This window comes from Cervus canadensis, chromosome X (assembly GCF_019320065.1).
Source record: "Cervus canadensis isolate Bull #8, Minnesota chromosome X, ASM1932006v1, whole genome shotgun sequence".
Classification (NCBI taxonomy): Eukaryota; Metazoa; Chordata; class Mammalia; order Artiodactyla; family Cervidae; genus Cervus; species Cervus canadensis.
The window spans coordinates 19821063-19843881 of NC_057419.1; the positions used below are offsets into that span (position 1 = coordinate 19821063).

The 22819-nt window shown below is 41.4% G+C and overlaps 1 protein-coding gene across 5 annotated transcripts in view; it reads right to left on the bottom strand.

Annotated features, from left to right (window-relative positions):
- Positions 1-22819, bottom strand: part of CTPS2 (CTP synthase 2) — a 110027-nt gene that overhangs the window by 11734 nt on the left and 75474 nt on the right. For 4 of the 5 annotated variants that reach the window (XM_043458481.1, XM_043458479.1, XM_043458478.1 and 1 more), the window contains exons 15-17: positions 15588-15643; positions 13582-13678; positions 3962-4106 (exon numbers count right to left, since the gene is read on the bottom strand). In XM_043458481.1, coding sequence (XP_043314416.1) covers positions 3962-4106; positions 13582-13678; positions 15588-15643 — 298 coding nt within the window. Of the gene's footprint in view, positions 1-3961; positions 4107-13581; positions 13679-15587; positions 15644-15873; positions 16843-22819 lie in introns of those variants that run through there. The other variant, XR_006267449.1, reaches the window with a different exon arrangement.

A 22819-nucleotide genomic window follows, 5' to 3' on the forward strand; every position in this document is an offset into this window, starting at 1 on the left:
GGAAGGGTCACAGCATACATGCAACAGGGACCACACTGGAATATCCAATCTGCTGTGTGAGCTGTGCAGAGTCACAGCACAGGAAACTCATCTTCATATACAGCCTCATGCAGAACCAAGCCATGGGCACCAGGACAAGTGGAGCTGATGCTTCACTGAAGCAGGGAAGCGCCTGAAACCACCCACCCCAGTCCATTCCTCAGAGCAACCTGGATTCCAGCTCCACAGGGCATGGTGTGAAAACCACTGCACTGGTTCAAGAGAGCAGGGAGTGATCATTAATTCATTAACAGGTCCAACGTGCAAAATATGTAAAACTGTTCCCATCTGAACACACAGTTAAAGGAAATTCTAGGGAACTGTGAGTCTCTCCTAGCAGGTAATACTGCAAAGGAGCAGGCTCATGTAACAAAGTACACACAGACACACATGCCACAATCCTTTGTTCAGTCGCTAAGTTGTGTCTGATTCTTTGCAATCCCACGGACTGCACTATCACTATCTTCTGGAGTTTGCTCAAACTCATGTCCATTGAGTTGATGATATCATCCAACCATCTCATTCCTTGTCACCTCCTTCTCCTCCTGCACTCAATCTTTCCCAGCATCCAGGTCTTTCCCAATGAATCGGCTCTTCACATCAGGTGGCCAAAGCATTGGAGGTTCAGCTTCAACTTCAGCATCAGTCCTTCCAATGAATATTCAGGATTCAGTTCCTTTAGGGTTGACTGGCTACTTCCTTGCTGTCCAAGGAACTCTCAAGAGTTCTCTAGCACTACAATTCGAAAGCATCAATTCTTCAGCGCTCAGCCTTCTTTATGATCCAACTCTCACATCCATACATGACTACTAGAAAAACCGTAGCTTTGACTATATGGACCTTTGTTGGAAAAGTGAAGTCTCTGCTTTTTAATATGCTGTCTAGGTTTGTCGTAGCTTTTCTTCCAAGGAGCAACCATCTTTTAAGCCATGCATATGGCTTCAGTCACCATCCGTGGTGATTTTGGAGCCCAAGAAAATAAAGTCTGTCACTGTTTCCATTTTTCCCTGTCTATTTGCCATGAAGTGATGGGATTGAATGCCATGATCTTAGTTTTCTGAATATTGAGTTTTAAGCTAGCTTTTCCACTCTTCTCTTTCACGTTCTTCAAAAGGCTCTTTAGTTCCTCTTCACTTTCTACAGTAAGGGTGGTGTCATCTGCATATTTAAGGTTATTGATATTTCTCCTGGCCATCTTGATTCCAGCTTGGGATTCATCTAGCCCAGCATTTTGCATGATGTACTCTGCATATAAGTTAAATAAGCAGGTTGACAATGTAGAGACCTGACATACACCTTTCCCAATTTTGAACCAGTCTGTTGTTCCATGTCCAGTTCTAACTGTTGCTTCTTGACCTGCATACAGGTTTCTCAGGAGACAGGTAAGATGGTCTGGTATTCCTATCTCTTTAAGAATTTTCCACAGTCCTGGCAGTCCTCAAACGCAGTATCACAAGACTCATTTGCTACAATGAGGGTCCACAATGGTAACTTCTAAACAAGATATATCCGGTTATTGTGGGAGTAACCCCTACCTAAGCACATGATTCTGGCCAGTTCCTTTCACTTTTAAAGTTATTACATACAATATTCTTAGATGAGACGAAGTAAAGATGTAAATTCTCACCAAACTAGTATTTAAATGTAAAGAACTTTTAATGAAATTTAGTGAAAATTAAATTTTAATGAATTTTAATGAAAATTCCAAAGGGATTTTTAAATTCAAATTAGACTTTAAAAATCATTGTACAGGTCCTCCAGAAGAAGAGGTAAACACATTTTTAAAAATATTAAATAATGGTAAGAGTAGGGTAAATAAGGGCTCAACTTACAATAATGCTATGACAATAAAAAGGGTGGTAAGGATTCAGAAAAAAGAGATGAAATCACCAGTGGAACAAAACAGAAATCCCTGAAACAAATCTAAATTACTTAATTGGTGAGGGTGGAGTGGTGTCAAGGGGATGGAGATCCCTACCTCACATACCACACCAAAAATAAAGTCCATGTATATTACATATTGAAACTATAAAACTGAAACTATATCAGTCTCCCAAGGCAATAGAAATAAAAACAAAAATAAATAAATGGGACCTAATCAAACTTACAAGCTTTTGCACAGCAAAGGAAATTATTTTACAAAAAGAAAGAAAAGACAAGCTACAGAATGGGAGAAAATATTTGCAAATGATGTGAAAGACACAGGCTTAATTTCCAAAATATACAAACAGCTCATGCAACAACAACAACAAAACCCAACTGAAAAATGGGCAGAAGACCTTGATAGACATTTCTCCAAACAAGACCTACAGATGGTCAACAGGTACATGAAATGATGCTCAATATCACTCATTATTAGAGAAATGCAAGTCAAAACTACAATGAGGTATCACCTCATACCAGTCAGAATAGCCATCATTAAAAAGTCTACAAACAACAAATGTTAGAGAGGGTATGGGGGAAAGGGAACCCTCCTATACTGTTGGTGGAAATGTAAATTGGTACAGCCACTATGGAGAACAGTATGGAGGTTCCTCAGAAAACTAAGAATAGAACTACCATATGATCCAGCAGTCCCACTCCTGGGCATACAACTGGGCAAAACTATAATTCAAAAAGATACCTGCACACCAATGTTCATAGCAGCATTGTTCCCAATAGCCAAGATATGGATACAACCTAAATGTCCATAGACAGATGAATGGATAAAGAAGATGTTGTACATACATACAATGGAATACTACTCAGTCATAAAAAAGAATGAATTAATGCCATTTGCAGCAACATGGAGATTGCAGCAGACCTAGAGATTATCATACTAAGTGAAGTAAGTCAGAAAGAGAAGCACAAATACAATATGATACCACTTCTATGTAGAATCTAAAATCTAAAATCTTCACAAATGAACCTATCTCCAAAACAGAAACAGACTCACAGACACAGAGAATAGACTTATGGTTGCCAAGGATGAGGAGGGAAGGGAGAGGGATAGACTGGGAGTTTGGGATTAGTAGACACAAAATATTACATTTAGAGTAGATAAACAACAAGGGCCTAATGTATAGCACAGGGAACTATATCCAATTTCCTGGGACAAACCATAATGGAAAAGAATATTTTAAAAAGAATATATATATAAAAAACTGAGTCACTTAGCTGTACAGCAGAAATTAGCACAACACTGTAAATCAACTATACTTTAAAATTTTTTCCTCTGAAACTATAAAAGTGCTAGTGGAAAACAAACGGGTAACTATATAATCATCTTTTGACAGGGAAAGAATTTAGGCATGATACTAAAGACACAATCCACCAAAGTAAAAGATCTGACCACGTTAAAAAAAAACATAAATAAGGACTACATAAAGTCTTTATTTAAAGTTCTTTAGTGAAAATAAAAACTAAGATAAACCTAGCAAAAACTACTGAAAACCATTAACAACTTAAAAACAAAACCACTCTGAAAAAGTATGTGTAATCAAACAAAGGATTAATGTCCTTTATACATAAAGAGCTTACTAATCATCAAGAAAAAGGGTAATAGCAAAAGGAAAATTAGGGCAAAGGATATGAACAGGGTATTAATAAAACAAGAAAGCCAATAAACATATAAAATATTCATGTACATGTATTACTCAGAAAGTCAACAAAAGAAAATCCCTTTTTTTCACCTACCAAAATGACAAATATCTATAAAATAATACTCAGCATCAGCATGATTTGGAAAACTGACATATTACTCTTGTAGATGTGATTAAATCACTTTCATTCAGAGAAAAATGTATGCTTATTAAGAGGGGAAAAAATGACTCTCCACTTTAAAAAATAAATCCTACAACGATATTAAATTTTATGAGAAGCCTACAATGTTGATAATTGTATCTTGAGTCACTGCTAAGGACACAGTAAGCTGGTTGGTTACCTTGAAGACAGCTTGCATCCCTGTAGGAGGTAGGCATTCAAATTCCCAGTTGCCGCAAGTAACAGCCCCAGGTATGGAGGGGAAGGCTTCATGGGCCTAGAAGAAAACTCGGGATGGAACTGGACACCAACAAAATAGGGGTGATCTGAAATGAGAATAATTACAATGCAATTGAAGCTGATAAATCTGAGAACAGCCTTAAAAACCTTATCTTTAAATAAGAAAACTCATTACATGGTAAGATTTAACTTGTTACCTATATCATAGCCAGATATTTTCATGATACAACTTGGTAGTAGAATTTCAAATTGTAAAACACATCTCACTAACAAGAGATTCAGCATTTTATTTGTGGAAATAGATTGAGCAAAGTTAAGCAAAAGTTTTTGAATGGGAAGATGATCTGCTATCGAGGCCCTTCCAAGACTTGCAATGGTTCTATTTCCATGGGTGGGGTCCAGGGCAGGCTACCCCAAAGTATGTCTCAATGGCATACTGATTATTTTGAATTAAAATTACTTAAGATTGAGCTGATGTAAGAGGGCCACTTTGACACACACTCCACCCAGTCTCCCTAAAAGCAGGAAATAAACCTCTCACGTGAAAGGTACACTCTCAGCATATGGAGGTGGAAGGACATCCTTATCACTACAGACACGGCATCTGGGCAGAGAAGCCTATATAAACACATTTTGTGACTTCTTTCACTTATTACCCAAGCTCAAATTTCATTTAGATTCTTCACTAATTAAGCACTCAAAGTCTAAGTTTCTTTGTCCTGTTAATTCCTCATATATTTATTGCTTCTGTGTCTAAAAAGTACAAAACCTACCTACTTTCTCCACTTTTTAGGTTCCATTTCTAAGAGACCTCCATTTGTACAATTTTTTCTTTTTCTCCTGTTTATCTGTCTTGCATCAATTTTATTATTAGTCCAGTCACAAGAACTCAAGAGGGTAGAGGGGGAAAGGTCCCCTCCCCCAACAGCCTGATATCCTCATACGTCAGGCTAACTGTAAGTCACTTTCAGATGGCTTCAGGCCATTTCCTACAAGTTCTCCTTTCCCAAGGGATGGGTCCCCTGGGAAAGAAGCAGGTATAACTGCTTTTCTAGTCATAGCTCTGGGCTGGATATTAATCACAGACAGCACCATGAAGCTAATCAGGCACTCATACTTCAGCTATGTCGATTTATCTTCCCCTTCATGAATCAGCCTTGTCGTGGCAAAGGGGCTTGCCTAACTCAATGAAGCTATAAGCCATGCCTTATAGGGCCACCTAAGATGGACAGGTCATAGTCAAGAGTTCTGACAAATTGTGGTGCACTGGAGAAGGAGATGGCGAACCACTCCAGTATTCTTGCCACAAGAAGCCCATGAACAGTATGAAAAGGTAAAAAGATATGACACCTCAAGATGAGACCCACCCTATGTCAGAAGATGTCCAATATGCTACTGGGGAAGAGTGGAGGGCAATTACTAATAGCTCCAGAAAGAATGAAGTGGTTGGGCCAAAGCAGAAACAATGCTCAGTTGTGGATGTATCTGGTGGTGAAAGTAAACTCTGATGCTGTAAAGAACAATATTGCATAAGAACCTGGAATGTTAGGTCCATGAATCAAGGTAAATTGGATGTGGTCAAGTAGGAGATGGCAAGAATGAATATCGACATCTTAGGAATCAGTGAACTAAAATGGATGGGAATAGGCAAATTTAATTCAGGTGACATGTATGGATGTGAGAGTTGGACTATAAAGAAAGATGAGCACCGAAGAGTTGATGCTTTTGAATTGTGGTGTTGGAGAAGACTCTTGAGAGTCCCTTGGGCTGCAAGGAGATCCAACCAGTCCATCCTAAAGGAGATCAGTCCTGGGTATTCATTGGAAGGACTGATGCTGAAGCTGAAACTCCAATACTTTGGCCACCTGATGGGAAGAGTTGACTCATTGGAAAAGACCCTGATGCTGGGAAAGATTGAAGGCAGGAGAAAAAGGGCATGACAGAGGATGAAATAGTTGGATGGCATTACTGACTCAATGGAAATGAGTTTGAGGAAACTCCAGGAGTTGGTGATGGACAGGGAGGCCTGGCATGCTGCAGTCTATGGGGTTACAAAGAGTCAGACACAACTGAGCGACTGTAATGAACTGAATGGAACTGACCATTATGTCTACTACTATGGGCAAGAATACCTTAGAAAAAAAATGGAGTAGCCCTCACAGTAAACAAGAAAATCTGAAATGTAGTACTTAGGTGCAATCTCAAAAATGACAGAACGATCTCAGTTCATATCCAAGGCAAACCATTCAATATCACAGTAATCCAAGTCTATACCCTAACCACTGATGCCAAAGAAGCTGAAGTTGACTGGTTCTATGAAGACCTACAAGACTTTCTAGAACTAACACCAAAAAGAGATGTCCTTTTCATCATGGGAATTAGAATGCAAAAGTAGAAAGTCAAGAACTACCTGGAGTAACAGGTAAGTTTGGCTTTGGAGTACAAAATGAAGCAGGGCAAAAGCTAACAGAGTTTTGTCAAGAGAACACACTGGTCATAGCAAACACTCTTTTCCAACAACAAAAGAGATGATTCTACAAATGGACATCACCAAATGGTCAATACTGATATCAGACTGATCATATTCTTTGTAGCCGAAGATGGAGAAGCTCTATACAGTCAGTAAAAACAAGACCTGGAGCTGACTGTGGCTCAAATCATGAGCTCATTATTGCAAAATTCAGGCTTCAATTGAAGAAAGTAGGGAAAACCACTAGGCTATTCAAATAAGACCTAAATCAAATCCCTTATGATTATACAGTGGAGGTGAAGAATAGATTCGAGGGATTAGATCTGGTAGACAGAATGCCTGAAAAACTATAACACTGTACAGAAGGCAGTGACCAAAACCACCCCAAAGAAAAAGAAATGCAAGAAGGCACAGTGGTTGTCTGAGGAGGCTTTAGAAATAGCTGAGGAAAGAAGGGGAACGAAAGTCAATGGAGAAAGGGAAAGATATATCCAACTGAATGCAGACTTTCAGAGACTAGCAAGGAGAGACAAGAAGGCCTTCTTAAATGAACAATGTAAAGAAATAGAGGAAAACAACAGAATGGGAAAAACTAGAGATCTCTTCCAGAAAATTGGAGATACCAAGGGAACATTTCATGCAAGGATAGGCACAATAAATGGATAAGGATCTAAAAGAAACAGAAGAGATTAAGAACAGGTGGCAACAGCAATCCCACTCCTAGGCATATACCCTGAGGAAACCAAAACTGAAAAAGACACATGTACCCCAATGTTCACTGCAGCACTATTTACAATAGTGAGAACATGGAAGCAACCTAGATGTCCATCAACAGATGAATGGATAGAGAAGTTGTAGTACATATACACAATGGAATATTACTCAGCCATAAAAAGGAATGCATTTTAGTCCATTCTAATGAAGAGGATAAACCTAAAGCCTATTATACAGAGTGAAGTAAGTCAGAAAGAGAAAGATAAATATCATATACTAAAGTATATATATGGAATCTAGAAAGATGGTGCTGACGAGTTTATTTGCAAGGCAGCAGTGGAGAAACAGACATAGAGAACAGACTTATAGACACGGGGAGAGGGGTGGAGAAGGTGAAATGTATGGAGAGAATAATATGGAAACTTACATTACCATATGTAAAACAGATAGCCAACAGGAATTTGCTGTGTGTCTCAGTGAACTCAAACAGAGGCTCTGTATCAACCTAGAGGGGTGGGATGGGGAGAGAGACGGGAGGGAGGTTCAAGAGGGAAGGGACATATGTATACCTATGGCTCATTCGTGTTGATGTGTTTTTTTTTTTATGTTGATGTTTGACAGAAAACAACAAAATTCTGTAAAGCATTTATCCTTCAATTAAAAAATAAATAAAAAAGAAGTGGCAAGAATATACACACAAAAAAACTGTACAAAAAAGATGTTAATGACTCAATAACCATGATGGTGTGATCATTCACCTAGAGCCAGACATCCTAGAGTGCGAAATCAAGTGGGCCTTAGGAAGCATCACTACGAACAAAGCTAGTGAAGGTGATGGAGTACCAGCTGAGCTATTTCAAATCCTAAAAGATGATGCTGTTTAAGTGCTGCACTCAATATGCCAGCAAATTTGGAAAACTCAGCAGTAGCCACCAGACTGGAAATGGTCAGTTTTCTTTCCAATTCCAAAGAAAGGCAAAGCCAAAGAATGTTCAAACTATAGTACAGTTGTGTTCGTTTCACATGCTAGTAAAGTTATGCTCAAAATCTTTCAAGCTAGGCTTCAGCAGTACATGAACTGAGAACTTCCAGATGTACAAGCTGGGTTTAGAAAAGGCAGAGGAATAGGAATCAGAGATCAAATTGTCAACATTCATCAGATCATAGAGAAAGCAAGAGAATTCCAGAAAAACATCTACTTCTGATCTGCTTCATTGACTACACTAAAGTCTTTGACTGTGTGGATCACAACAAACTGGAAAATTCTTAAAGAGATGGGAATACCAGATCACCTGACCTGCCTCCTAAGAAACCTGTACGCAGATCAAGAAGCAATGGTTAGAACTGAACATGGAACAATGGACTGGTTCAAAATTGGGAAAGGAGCACGTCAAGGCTCTATATTGTCACCCTGCTTATTTAACTTATATGCAGACTACATCATGCGAAATGCCAGGCTGGACAAAGCACAAGCTGGAATCAAGATTGCCAGGAGAAATATCAATAACCTCAAATATGCAGATGATACAACCCTTATAGCAGAAAGCAAAGAGGAGAGTGAAAAGCTGGCTTGAAACTCAACATTCAAAAAAATATGATCATGGCATTCAATCCCATCACTTCATGGCAAATGGAAGGGAAAAAAGTAGAAGCAGTGACAGATTGTATTTTCTTGGGCTCTAAAATCACTATGGACAGTGACTGCAGCCATGAAATTAAAAGATGCTTGCTCTTTGGAAGGAAAGCTATAACAAACGTAGACAGTGCATTAAAAATCAGAGATATCACTTTACTGACAAAGGTCTGTATAGTCAAAGCTATGGTTTTTCCAGTGGTCATGTACAGATGTGAGAGATGGACCATAAAGAAGGCTGAGCACTGAAGAATTGATGCTTTCGAATTGTGGTGCTAGAGAAGATTCTTCACAATCTCTTGGACTGCAAGGAGATCAAACCAGTTAATCTTAAAGGAACTCAACCTTGACTATTCATTGGAAGAAGTGATGCTGAAGCTGAAGCTTCAATACTTTGGCCACCTGATATGAAGAGCTGACTCACTGGAAAAGACCTTGATGCTGGGAAAGACTGAAGGCAAAAGTAGAAGACGGAGGCAGAAGATGATATGGTTAGATAGCATCACCGACTCAATGGACATGAATTTGAGCAAACTACGGGAGATAGTGGAGGACAGAGGAGTCTGGCATGCTGCAGTCCATGGGGTCACAAAGAGTCAGACATGACTTAGCGACTGAACAACAGCAACTTATCCCCTGTAATGAAGAGTCTCCAAGTGATAAAAGGATGGCCTTTCAATGTTATTAGTGGTTATGGCTCAAGGTGGCAAACGTTCAATATATTTTTATTTTCTTCATTATAATTCTTTGTATCATGTGAACCTTTACAGTGAATTTCTTACATTGGGCTTCCCTGATAGCTCAGTTGGTAAAGAACTCGCCTGCAGTGCAGGAGACCCCGGTTTGATTCCTGGGTCGGGAAGATTGGCTGGAGAAGGGATAGGCTACCCACTCCAGTTTTCTTGGGCTTCCCTTGTGGCTCAGCTGATAAAGAATCTGCCTGCAATTCAGGAGACCTGGGTTCGATCCCTGGGTTGGGAAGATCCCCTGGAGAAGGGAAAGCTACCCACTTCAATATTGTGGCCTGGAGAATTCCATGGACTGCATAGTCCATGGGGTCGCAAAGAGTTGGACACGACTGAGGGCAAATAAAGCTGTTACATATTGAGAGTTGTAAGAAACCCCTATATGAGCAGTTCAAGTTCTCCTAGATGTAATAGGAACAGAAAAATCGCTTTTCTCAGGTATCTGTAATCCCCTGTTTGTGAATGGTAAAAATTAATGGGCAACATTTTCAAATCTGGGTAAAAATTTTCTAGGATTACAAATTCCTCTCCCCACTCAGAACTCTACTATGTTTATTCCCAGATTAGGAAGCAACTCCTAACTGGAGATTGGGCAACTCTCTATTCCCATAACTCCCATAGTAAAAGCATGGTTGGTATGTAGTCCTTACTTTAAAAATAATTTTAATGGCCATATATATATATATATATATATATATATATATCAAACTGAAGATGATAAAATATAACTTTTATAGGAAGAAGTAAATATAATTTTAAATCTTTCAATGGGATGCTCTATCAAATGATCTGAAAGTCTAGTATGGAATTCAAAATCACAAATCCCCATCACTTACCACTGAAGACCCCAAACTACTGCTCAGTAGTGAGGAAATGCTGGTTGAATGGCAATATCCATTCTCCTAAGATTATCATTTAAAGTTTAGTCCTTATTGTAATGAAATAGATAACAGTCTAGCAGATTGTTCTCATCTAATGGTTATAAAGCTTTAGAATAGGAAAGGACTTCAGAACTAGGGTAAATGTCCAGGTATAGATGCAAAAGCCTGGAGAAGCTTTGTTCTGGTCAGCTAGCTGAGGTTTCAGCTTTCATCATCTGACTATTAGCTGACGCTTCCCTTTGCACCTGTGGGGCCAGGTGTGTCCTGGGGCATTCACTACCCGCTTCAGAAGCCTTGATGCAAGATCGCCATTTGTTCCCTTCTGCAAGGATTGATCTTTCAGTTTTCAGATGATGATCCTTCTCCTATTTTGAGTCCCCTTTATAAAATAGTGGCAGTATCAGATAGTAGTTTTTGTGTCTGTTTTCATTCTTGCTGTGCTCTGCTCAGTCGCTAAGTTGCGTCCAACTCTGCGACCCCATGGATTATAGCCTACCAGGTTCCTCTGTCCATGAAATTTTCCAAGCAATAATACTGGAGCAGGTTACCATTTCCTTCTCCAGGAAATCTTCCTGACCCAGGAATCGAACCTGCATCTCCTGTGTCTCCTGCATTGGCAGGCGGATTCCTCACTCACTGAGACACACCTGGGAAGCCCGTTTTCATTTTTACTTCTTACTTACTAGCTAAACAAAATTTGTAAATCCCCCCCCCCAAAATAAAGCTTTGCTATACAAAATGGTAGCCCTTGGCCACAGGTGACCATTTAAATTCATTCAAATTAACTGAGCACATTTTAAGTGCTGAAGTGAAGTGAAGTCGCTCAGTCATGTCCGACTCTTTGCGACCCCATGGACTGTAGCCTACAAGGCTCCTCTGTCCATGGAATTTTCCAGGCAAGAGTACTGGAGCGGGTTGCCATTTCCTTCTCCAGGGGATCTTCCTGGCCCAGGGATCGAACCTGGGTCTCCCACATTGCAGGCAGACGCTTTACCGTCTGAGCCACCAGGGAAGCCATTTTAAGTGCGAAATAGCCCCAAACAGCTAGTGGTTACCATACTGAACAGAGCAGAATACTCCATCATTGCAGCAGGTTCTATTGGACAGCTCTGAATTCAGAAAATTCCAGTGTAGAAATCCTCTATAGCATATCTAGGAAGAAGCCTCCTTGAATTAGAGGGACACTCAAGTGTGAAAGCTTGGTGAGAGGAATGCCCTCTCCTCTCAGGAAAGTGTCCCCTCAAGAAAAGAAGAGAAACCATCTGTCCTTAGAAAAGAAACCAATGCAGCTTTTAAAGATGTGATGAATCCTGCAGCACAGCATCTAGGGATGTCTCTGAAAGAAGCTGACAATAATTGTGTTTTTGTACCACTACATACAGAAGCTGAGCAATGGATCATGTCATAGCCAAGGAAAGAATATTTGAATGAATGGACCATTGCTCTGAATCACTTTATTCAAAAAATCCCCTATACCAAAATGAGGAAAGAGACTGAAAAGTTTTTATTTTAATGATATTCTACCAGTCAAAGTGTCTTTTAAATAATGCTCTTAATTGCTTTGAAACATATTCTGACATTATACTAATCACAAGTTTTGTTGTTTCTTTTACTCCTTCAGGAATGTAGAGATTCATGGATATGGTAAGAGTAGCTAAGATCAAAGTCTTCTGGGAAGTTTTCCTTAATAAAATGAACTCCCTTGCAGTCAGCTTTTTTAAAATTTCAAGGTTTTATGGCGGATCTCATTTCCTTTCCAACCCACATGAAATTTGAAAGTGTCAATAGGAAATGAAACCCTTACAACGAAAGAAGCTTCTAAGTGTTTGCTGATAATAATGAGAGTCAGGAGAATTAAAGAGAATAATGTAGTTGAACAAAGTAAATAAACAATAATTTGCTTAAGAAACTTCTCTGCCCTCTCACATACCAGACTTACGAGACTTCAACACCAAGCAGCGATCCACACTATAAAAATTATAAATGATGGACATTTCTATCAAAAGAACTACAGAAAATATATCCTCATATTCTAATTTAAAACTTCAGGCATGGATCAACAATCTTAGGTGGAATGTCCACTGAAAACAAGAAGAACAATAAAGTCCCACAAAAGTGGTGGCAGAAGGCGGCTATGGCCTGGTTTAGATCCAGCCCCTCCAGTGACTAGCTGGATGGCCCTAGCAGGTTTCTTAACCTCTGCACTCCAGTCTCCTCTCTAAAGTAGGAATAACATCACCTGCCTTGTAAGTTACATAGGCACACGGAGTCCCTAGCAAGGGGTCTGGTGAGAAGCATCCAGTGAGTGCATGCTCAATGTCCACTGCTTGCCTTCTTTCTGGGTCCAGGTAACATGCCACTGTGGTCAAAGAAGCCTTTCCCAACTTCAAGTGTCCTCCCTGCTTGGAACTCTGAAGTACCTGAACAGTTTAGAGACAGAAAACGAAAGGGACAGAGAAAAGGAATCTGAAGTAAAAGAACAGTGACATGGGTTAAGATGGAAAAAGAAGTAGAAAAGTTAGAAGAGTAAGTAGTCCAGGTTATCTGGAGCCCAAATATACAGATTGGAAAGGTAGGTTCTAGAAAATGATGCTACCATTTTTAGAGCATCCTGTACACACTAAGCATTCAATAAATGAGGGCAGTTTATCCAACAGATCATTGTCACATGTACTGCACAGTCGGTTACCAGTAGTGAGGAGAACATCAGGCCATTCTTCCTCAGAGGTGGGAGAAAGCAGAGTGCTCCTCAACAGTGGGCTGCCTGCCTTTCCCAGACCATTGAACCCAGAGGCTAGGAACAAGAGACACCCCAGGAAGCGGGCAAGGGTGCTAAGGAAGCATACTACTGAAAAAACTGGTAGGCTCTGAACACTACATCATTTTATGGCAGTTCACATAAACAGAGCCCAAAATAATTAGTATTATAAGCGATCTGTTTTTTCATACACTTTATATTTAGTGCATATTATTTCTATTTAATTGAATATTTATTTCAAAAGAGACAGGAGAAAAGAACAAACAAAATGGGTCTCAAGTTATATCTCTGTATACATACAGTTGACAAACAGACATTAGCTCACAACAAAAATTTTCAAAAATGAAGACCCCACTTACTTGCCAGTTCAATGATTTCCATCCTCTCTCCATCAACATCCTGACCTACAAAACTTAAGTCTTTCTGCTCAAGTTGGCTGATTAGGCTAGGATTCACCTGGAAAAACAAGAAATTAAGTGTCTTTGGACAGCAGAGCAATACAGACATATCATCTTATGAAAATGATTTTCCATTTTGGTGATGCTCTAACTAGTAGTTAATTTCTATTTATAGTCAAACCTCAAAGCCTATTTTTAAACTCATAATGAACCTGAGAAATAGTTTAATCACAGCCCTTAAATCTGGAAGGCCCATCTTCTGTTGCCCAAAGATAAGTTTCAAAAAGTAGGACTCTGAGATTACATCAAACTAAAAAGTTTCCACATGTGAAGGAAACCATCATCGAAAAAAGGAGGCAGGGAATTTCCTGGCAGTTCAGTGGTTACAACTCTGAACTTCTACTGCAGGGCTCCTGGGTTCAGTTCCTGGTTAGCGAACTAAGATCCCTCAAGCCCACGGTGAGGCCAAAAGACTAACAAACCAAACAAAACAAGGCAACCTACTGAATGGAAGAAGGTATTTGCAAATCACACATCTGATAAAAGGTTAATATCCAAAATATATAAAGAACTCATACCCTTCAATACCAAAAAAGAAAAATTTTTAAAGGGGCAGAGGATCTGAATAGACATTTTTCCAAAGAAGACATATAGGTGGCCAAAAGGTACATGAAAAGATGTTCAACATCACTAAATGTCAAGTAAATGTAAATCAGAACCACAATGAGTTATCACCTCACACCTGCTAGAAAGGTTATCGTCAAAAAGACAGGGAATAACAAATGTGAGAAAGGATGTAAAGAAAAGTCCCACAATGGTGATGGGACTGTAAATTGGTCCAGTCACTATGGAAAACAGGATGGACACTCCTCAAAAAACTATGACTAAAACTACCATATGACTTAGCTATTCCACTTCTGGGTACTTATTCAAAGAACATGAAAACTCAAATTCAAAAAGATATATGCACACTATGTTCACTGGAGTATTATTTACAATAGCCAAGACATGGAGACAACATAAGTGTCCACTGATGGATAAAGAAGATGTGAGAATATATATCTCACAGAATACTACCCAGCCACAAAAAAGAATAAAAACATGCCTTTTGCAAAACAATATGGATGGACCTTGAGGCTATTATGCTAAGTGAAATAAATCAAAGAAAGACAAATATGATTTCATTCACATGTTGGATCTAAAAGAAAACAAAACCAAGGAACAAACAAAATAAAACAAAAACAACTCACAGAGAACAGATTAGTGGTGACCAGCTGGGAAGGGAGTTGGAGGGTAGGCAAAATGGGTGAAGGGGATCGACTGCATGATGATGGATGGTAACTAGACTTTCTCTCTTGAAACCTTGAGACTAGCTTTTTATAGCCATCCTCCTACTTGCCTCTTCCCTTGAATTATGTGTAATAAACTATCTCCCCCCAAATGACAAATCTACTTGAGGATTGAAACTATCTTATTTCTCATGTGACTAAACCAAAATCTTTCTTTATATATAGTTACATAATCGCTCTAAAGAGAAGCTTGGAACAAGTTTTCTACCAAAACACTGGTTATAGATGACACCTTGATGACCTGGTTCACAGCCCCTTCCCTCATTCATGTCATCAGTGGCCGTTTCCCAAACTTTTCAGCCTCTCCTTCACAGAAAGTGTTTCCTTATCTAAAATCAAAGTGGGGTCCCACCTGTTTGTCTCAATCTTAACCCCATATGCATACATGTGTGCAAGCTCAGTCGCTTCAGTCACGTTCGACTCTCTGTGACCCGCCAGGCTCCTCTGTCATGGGATTCTCCAGGCAAGGATACTGGAGTGAGTTGTCATTCCCTTCTCCATGGGATCTTCCTGACCCAGCGATCGAACCCACGTCTCCTGAACTGTAGGTGGATTCTTTACCACCGAGCAACCGGGGACAAGCCCTTACTCCACAGTAATTTAATGTGATAGATGTACCTCATATCGATGTCTGTGTCTTTCTTCTATGAAAGGTACATCACCATAAAGTTTCCCTGTAAAGATATGAAAGTGAAATTAATACTGGAGTAATCACCTTTGGAACTATATCCATGGCATCTGTGTGGGAGAAATCTCTTTGATCTCTGTCTATCAAAGGCCTAAAAATGAACTAGACTTTAGATAGTAATATCGATTTTCTTTTCTTATAGGACAGTGAGAGCTCCTTTGAAACCCTGAAGCAGTTTTCAAGTAAGCCATTACCAGTGTGCAAAGGGAAGCCTACCATGGACCGCAGCGAAGACTCTCCTTTCACACGCCTGCCTGCAGGGCCGAAAGCCCCAGTGACGTCTGCACCATAGTGCCTGAGCAGATTCGTTAACAGGGCTCCTTTTACAAAAGAAGAAAATGAAACAAGGGGAAGGGAAAAGAAACCAAAGGACTTGCCCAAAGCCCAGGCCCGCTGGCTGCATAGTCCTGTCTGGAGCCCAGACCTCCTTACTCCTGGCCCAATGCTTTCTCCACTATGCCAGCCACCTCTGCTTTCACATGGTACTGGCCACACTGGTTTACATCCCACTTTAAAAATATGCCTACACTTTGACTAAAATTTGACCTCTAAGAATTTACCCCAGAAAACAGAAACGAGGACACAGAGGTAACCACGAGGATGTGACCTGCTGCTTTCTTAGCAGGGGACAATCGGGAAGCAGTGTCACCTCAGGAACAGAGGGCTGCTGGCATGAATGAGGGCACAGTGCCATGCACAGTTGTCACCCAGGGGTGTGTAGTGCAGAATCACACATGGGCCTACTTAGACAGGCCTATATTGCAGTGGAGGCCACAGCCCAAGGCAGCAACTTGGGAATATCCGTCTGGGATGGACACAGGGGTCAGTGGGAGGCCCAGTGACCCAGTGTAAAGTAGCCAGGAGCAGGGTCTGTCACCAGACACGTCTCTCTCAAGAACAAGCCCCAGTGGGCACATGGAGAGGCAGGATGGCCAAGTGGGTCACAGCACCGGAGCCGCTGTAGCAGCACTAGCCCTCAGCATGCAGAGCCCAGGCTCACAGCCAGGGGACAGGAAGACCCCGTGATGGTGCTGGAACGCGCAGCCTAACCCCAGCAGAATCAGGAGCAGGTCTCCACTCCACAGGAAGGGGGTTACCAGACTCTCCAAGATGTCATCAGGCCACGGAACAGGATGTTTCAACCAAGAAAGACCCAATGCCTCACATCCCATTTGAGCTTTTGACCTGGATAAAGAAAACGCAAACTGACTGTATTCTCTATGACTTGGTATGATCAATTATCGTTCCTGAACTTCCACTTGCAATTCTGTGCATATAGACTGAGTTCCCTGGTGAGGATGTTAATGACAGCGAGTATTGAAGGTATGTGCTTTAGAAGAAAAATGGGCAATAGTAGGAGCAAGGAACTCCTTTGAGAAAACTCCAACATGCCTCTGCCAAGGGGTCATTTGAGACAGAGCCTTTGTACTCAAACTATTGGTTCATAAACATGAAAGAAAAATTGGAAGACAGTAGCACAATAATGCCCAGTTGGAAAAAATGAAGACATATATCATGAAGTTACAAGAAAAAGCAGCTGAAAGATCTGAACCTAACTTTGGGAGGATTCTGATTCTCCTCTAACCTCTGATTTTGTCTTTGATATTCTTCTAGTTCAAAATGTCTTCTCTGCTTCCTTCATTAGAACAGATGACTAAGCAAATCCAGTAACAGAGTCCACCAATACTAACAGGTGGTGAAGAAAATGGAGAACCCTCCAAAGATAAGGAATTATATTGAGGAGTTATACTTGAGTCATTGCGACTAGCAGGATATGGTACAAACTTTTGAACCTGTGTGGCTTGTGCCTGCTGCCTGGCTTAAGGCAAACTTTTGTTTGCTATGAAATCGCAGAGGTGATAGGAAGAGAGGAGGTAGAGTGACTCTGGAGCTAGACTGCCTGGCTTTAAATTCCATGATACCATGTAATGGATGTGTGCCTTGGGCAAATTACTTCACCTCTCTGCCTCAGCTTCCTCATCGATAAAATAGGGGTAATGATAGTCTCTACTTCATGGCGTTGTTGTAAGGAATGAATAAATCGAAACATGTGATGCACCTAAAACAGTAAGTAAACCATGTGATTGCTATTGTTATCTCTAGACTATGAAATCTAAACAGAAAGAATAGAAGCTAGAACATAAGTTCTACAAGATAACAGACAATATAGGGACTCATTCCCTCAATTCTTGTGACTAGTGTCTAGCACATAGGCAGGTACTCGATACATATTTGTTTAATGAATGAAGCATATATATGGGAGGGTGTATATGGTACATGATGGATTGTTTTCAGAACTTTGGAAATGTTGTTTTATGCACTCAAAATCTTAATCACTGACAAATCTATTAAGAATGAATTAATGAAATTAATCCATTGTCATATCTATAAAAAAAGAAGCAAGTAGCAGCAAAATTTTAGAAAAAGAAATCTGATAAAATCTTAGGACCTACAAAATACTCTCAATGTAGGCAGCAAGACCCCAACAATGCACATAACAGCATCATCAGAAACAAAAACTGCCAAATGACACCATCTCCTTCTCTAATTCACTACTGGGTAGATTCTGGCTCATATATAAAATATATTTAACCACTAACAGTCCTGCCAATCCCCACCCTCCTGTTAGTAATCCTAGCATCTGAACCTGAACCTTTCTCTTTCCTTTTCAGAGCAAAAACTTCCCCCCCCCAAAAGCTATACAAGCTGAAAGGTGGGAACAATCCAAATGTCCATGGACAGACAAATGGCTAAACGAGAATGGTATATACATAGAATGGAATATTATGCAACCTTAAAAAGGAAGGAAATCCTGACACACGCTACCATATGGATGAACCCTGAGGACTTAAAGCTAAATAAAATAAGTCAGCCACAAAAAGCAAATGCTAGATGACTCCACGTCTATGAGGTACACAGAGTCGTAAAATTCTCAGAGAGAGAAAGCAGAACGGTGGTTGCAGGGGTTGGGGGCAAGAGGAATCAGAAGTTGTTAAATGGGTAAAAGTTTTAGTTTTGCAAGATGAAAAAGTTCTGCAGATCGGTTGCACACCAATGTGACTATACTGGATTGTACACATAGAAACGGTTAAGACAGCAAGTTTTCTGTTATGTGTATTTTAGTACAATTAAAATTTTTAAAGTAAAAGGTATACATCCTCATTCTTGCCCCCACCATTCCCGCTTCTTCTGAGACATCCTTTATCCAAACCCCTCATCCCTACCCTTTGCAACCCAGCTTTTGTTTCTGTCATTTTACTGAACTGCTCTCTAAAACCCAGCAGATCTGTTCTCAGTGGGACCTGAGTAATGCCCTCATCCCCTATCTGTGACCTCTGCTCCTCTCTGGACTCCCCTTGCCCCGCCTACCTGATCTGCATCCACCACTGGGGACAACTGCCTGAACTTACGCCCTCCCTTCCTCTTCCACCTTCACTACCCCAGGAAGCTGTCAGTCTGTCAGTCGTATGCTCCCTTTCTATACCTCCTGATCCTTACCTTTCACCTGGCCTACACATTCCCTATTCTCAGAGGGCTGAAGGAAATCACCCAGAGCGTGTTGTTGTTCAGTCGCTCAGTCATGTCTGACACTTTGCGACCCCATGGCCTGCAGCACGCAGGCTTCCCTGTCCTTCACCATCTCCCAGAGCTTGCTCAAACTCATGTCCACTGAGTCGGTGGTGCCATCCAACCATCTCATCCTCTGTCATCCTCCCCTTCTCCTCCTGCCTTCAATCTTTCCCAGCATCCAGGTCTTTTCCAATAAATCAGCTCTTTGTATCAGGTGGCCAAAGTATTGGAGCTTCAGCTTCAGCATCATCAGTCCTTCCAGTGAATATTCACGGTTGATTTCTTTTAGGATTGACTGGTTTCATCTCCTTACTTTGCACCCACAGTGTGCAAAAGCTAAAATCACTACCTGATAAGCTTCGTTACCTCTCTCTCTTGGTAGACCTGCCATGCTTTTGCACAAACATCTCTCAACTGCTGTAGTGGTGTCTTAACTTGACTCATTTTAAGACTTCCCAGAACCTTGTCCTGTACTAATTAGACATTATAGGAGCTAGAGCTCTCTATGTCTATGCAAGAATTTGCTACTGTTTGTCTAATTCAGAGACCCCAAGAGGCTGCCCAGAGTGCAGATTCTTGGTATATTTGACTTGCACAGTGTTGGCAAACACAAGTGTTTTTATTTTTAAATAAGTTGCCAACATTTAAAAATCAGGAAGATTTCTCATAAAACTCTGGATTTCCAGATTCTCTTAAAAATTTAGAAGCCTGGCAACAGCGAATCCACAGTTCTTCATGTGACTATCAGCTGTAGCAATTACTCTTTTGATGGGTCAAGTGCTTGTCAACTTGTCCCAGGCCTGACCACTCCCTGTGGCCTCTCCAACTCTGAGGCCCACTATAGTAGCCACTGATTGTTGAGCGTAAGCCAAGGCATTTCCTACACTTGGCCGTGTGACTCATTCACATTCCCTACCTGGACCTACTGGCCCAGCTGCTCAATCCAAGGTTGATTCAGTGTCCCTCTCAAGCCAACCACCCGGTTTCGATCGGCTTTCAGAAGCCAGAGGTGGGTTCTTCACTCCCTGAACCTCCAGCTCTCCTCCATGAGACACTCCCCACGAAACCTGTGGAAGCCTGTTTTGGGGCTCTGGGCGTGAGGAGGCTCAGCTCTGGGAGCTGTTCAGGGGTTTCCATCCCCTCTTTGATTAAGGTCTATCCATTTGTCAAAGTGAGGTGGTCAAGGCTTCAGGCTCTTAAATCAGCTCAGTCACTTTCGAACAGGTGACTTCACCATGCTGCAATGCTGTTCTCTTGTGCAGAACGCGTCTGGATCCCAGGGGTATCGAGAGGGATAACTGAAAAAGATGCCCATCGTGTCCTAGTGACTAGTGCTTAGAAAGTGCACAGTCTGGGCCAGTTGCTATCTTTCTCCTTCTCCATTTTTCACTTTTGGATTTTAGCAAATCAGTCTTTTAATTTTTAGAAAACATCTAATTTTATTTTTCATTATCTGCTTTTATCTCAGTTTTCTATCATGAAAATGCAAATTTTCTAGTTTAATATTTTCAAAACTCTGAGATTTTCTGCATTCTTCTGCTAGACCATAATAGCAGGTTGGGAGCCAGGAAACCAGAACAGAGGGGCTGGAGAGAACACGCAAGATGAAGGGGCTGCCTGCCCACAACTCCTCAGCTGGCCTCTCCTTCCCTCCCACCATCCCCGTGGGAGTCCATTCTTAATGCAAGCCACTCACTGAAGTTTACCCCAAGCACTGAGAGAATCATAGGTCAATACAATAATCTCTCCCCATTCACGATCCTAACACCACACTTGAGTAGTGTTTCTTGTGCCAGGTGCTGTTCTAAGGACCCAGACATAACTGAGTTAGCCCTCACAAGGCCCCCCCACGAGGCAGCAGCTCTTCTGATGTCGATTTTCTACACGCAGAACTGAGGGTAAGCAGCCACAGCCAGTGACTGAGAGCTGGGGTTGGAGGGGGCTCTGATGGGGTGGTGTGCTCCAGGGGCTGGGCTGTAACCACTCCCGGAGTTCCCACGGGTAAAGTGCTCAGGAAAGAGCTGGGCCAGTAAGGGAGACATAAACGCTTTCATCCCTTAGATTAACAGAGCTATGTCCCAGCCCTGTGAACCCCCCTATCCACAAACACACTTTGCTGGGAAAGCCCCAGCAACAGGCAAGTAGCAGCCAGAAAGAAAAGGGACTCCTAGTGTGTGCTATCCATGGAGTGGCGGGGAGGCTGGCCCACCCCTCTCCCAAAGTCCACCATGCTCCTTTCAAACTCCTGTCTCAGTACAATATGTTACCCTGGCACAGTCTTTCCGGGTCCCTAAGTCCCTGGTGATTTCTTTCAAACTGTTTTATAAATCACCTCATTAACCCAGCCAAGGTTTTTTGTGTGGCGTGGTTTTTTTTCCCTCAAACTTCCTAACAACCTAATCACACCACGAACTGGAAGCTGTTTTTCTCTATCAACACTTGGATAAGAGATAAGAAAGCTAAAGCAGTTTTTCTGGCCTGAAAATTTCTCTCCCTTATCCCCATCTCTTTCAATTCTTTCCAATTTGAGATTGAACCACTCTGCATCTCTAATGCCATGAATTTTACCCAGATCCTTAGTACAGGGACTCACGCAATACCTTCCTAACTGGCCTCTTGCCTAAGTTCTCTCAAAACAAAAATCTCTTTCTCTTACAGTAAAGCAGAAGTAAGCCTTTCAGTGAAGTCGTCATCCTTATTATGAGGAAATACAGACAAGGTCCCCAGAAGGAATTACGTCTTTTCCTAAACTATTCAATTTCCACCTGCTGTGTCCAGACAGCTTCCCTGGCCTCCTGCAGCCTAGACTCTGCCGCACTGGCTAGCGGCTGGGGTCACCCTGGGGAGATCTCCCCAGTCTCCTCTGCCAGCTGATGTCTGCCAGCATCATCTCATCATCCCCGTGTTGTCTGTCCTGAGGATGAGGGTCATGTTAGAACTTTGCTGGGAAACCACCAGGATCTGGTCTCCAGTTGCAGGCACTGCGCTGCTCCTAATTCCTTCCAATATGTCGTGCTGTGTCCACCACTGGACTGGACACCTCTGGAGGGCAAAAGAGCATCCACTCGATTTTAACAACTCCACAGCCCCGCACACACAGTGCTCGATAGCTGGCTCTCTCCCTCCTCTGCCTCCAGAGTGCCTCCTCAGCACCCTCCCTGCTTCCAGCCCTGTGCATTCCTGATTCTAAATGCCAGGGTACTGTCTTGGAGGGCAGAGTTACATGGACTGCTTTAAACTGGGTTTACTCTAGTGCCCCTAGCATCGCACACCCACACCAGATTGTACAGTATTTAAACATCCTATGTGAATGGTTGAAATAATGAGTACCTTCTGCTGGGTGGCAGTTTGGTTTAAAGATCACACTTGACATAGACAAAACAGGCTTTCTTTCCTGGATGTCTTAGCAACAGGTCTGGGACCTGACCAAAAAAATTAAGCCGGGGGCCTATAATATTTTGGAGACACTATCTAACAAGTTGTCAGCTGTCCCCTGAATAAGCTCTGAACACTGTCTGAATTGCTTTGTACTTTATTACGTCCCCACCTCTCACACTCAATTGAGAGTCACAAGCAAAATGATAAAGTTTAT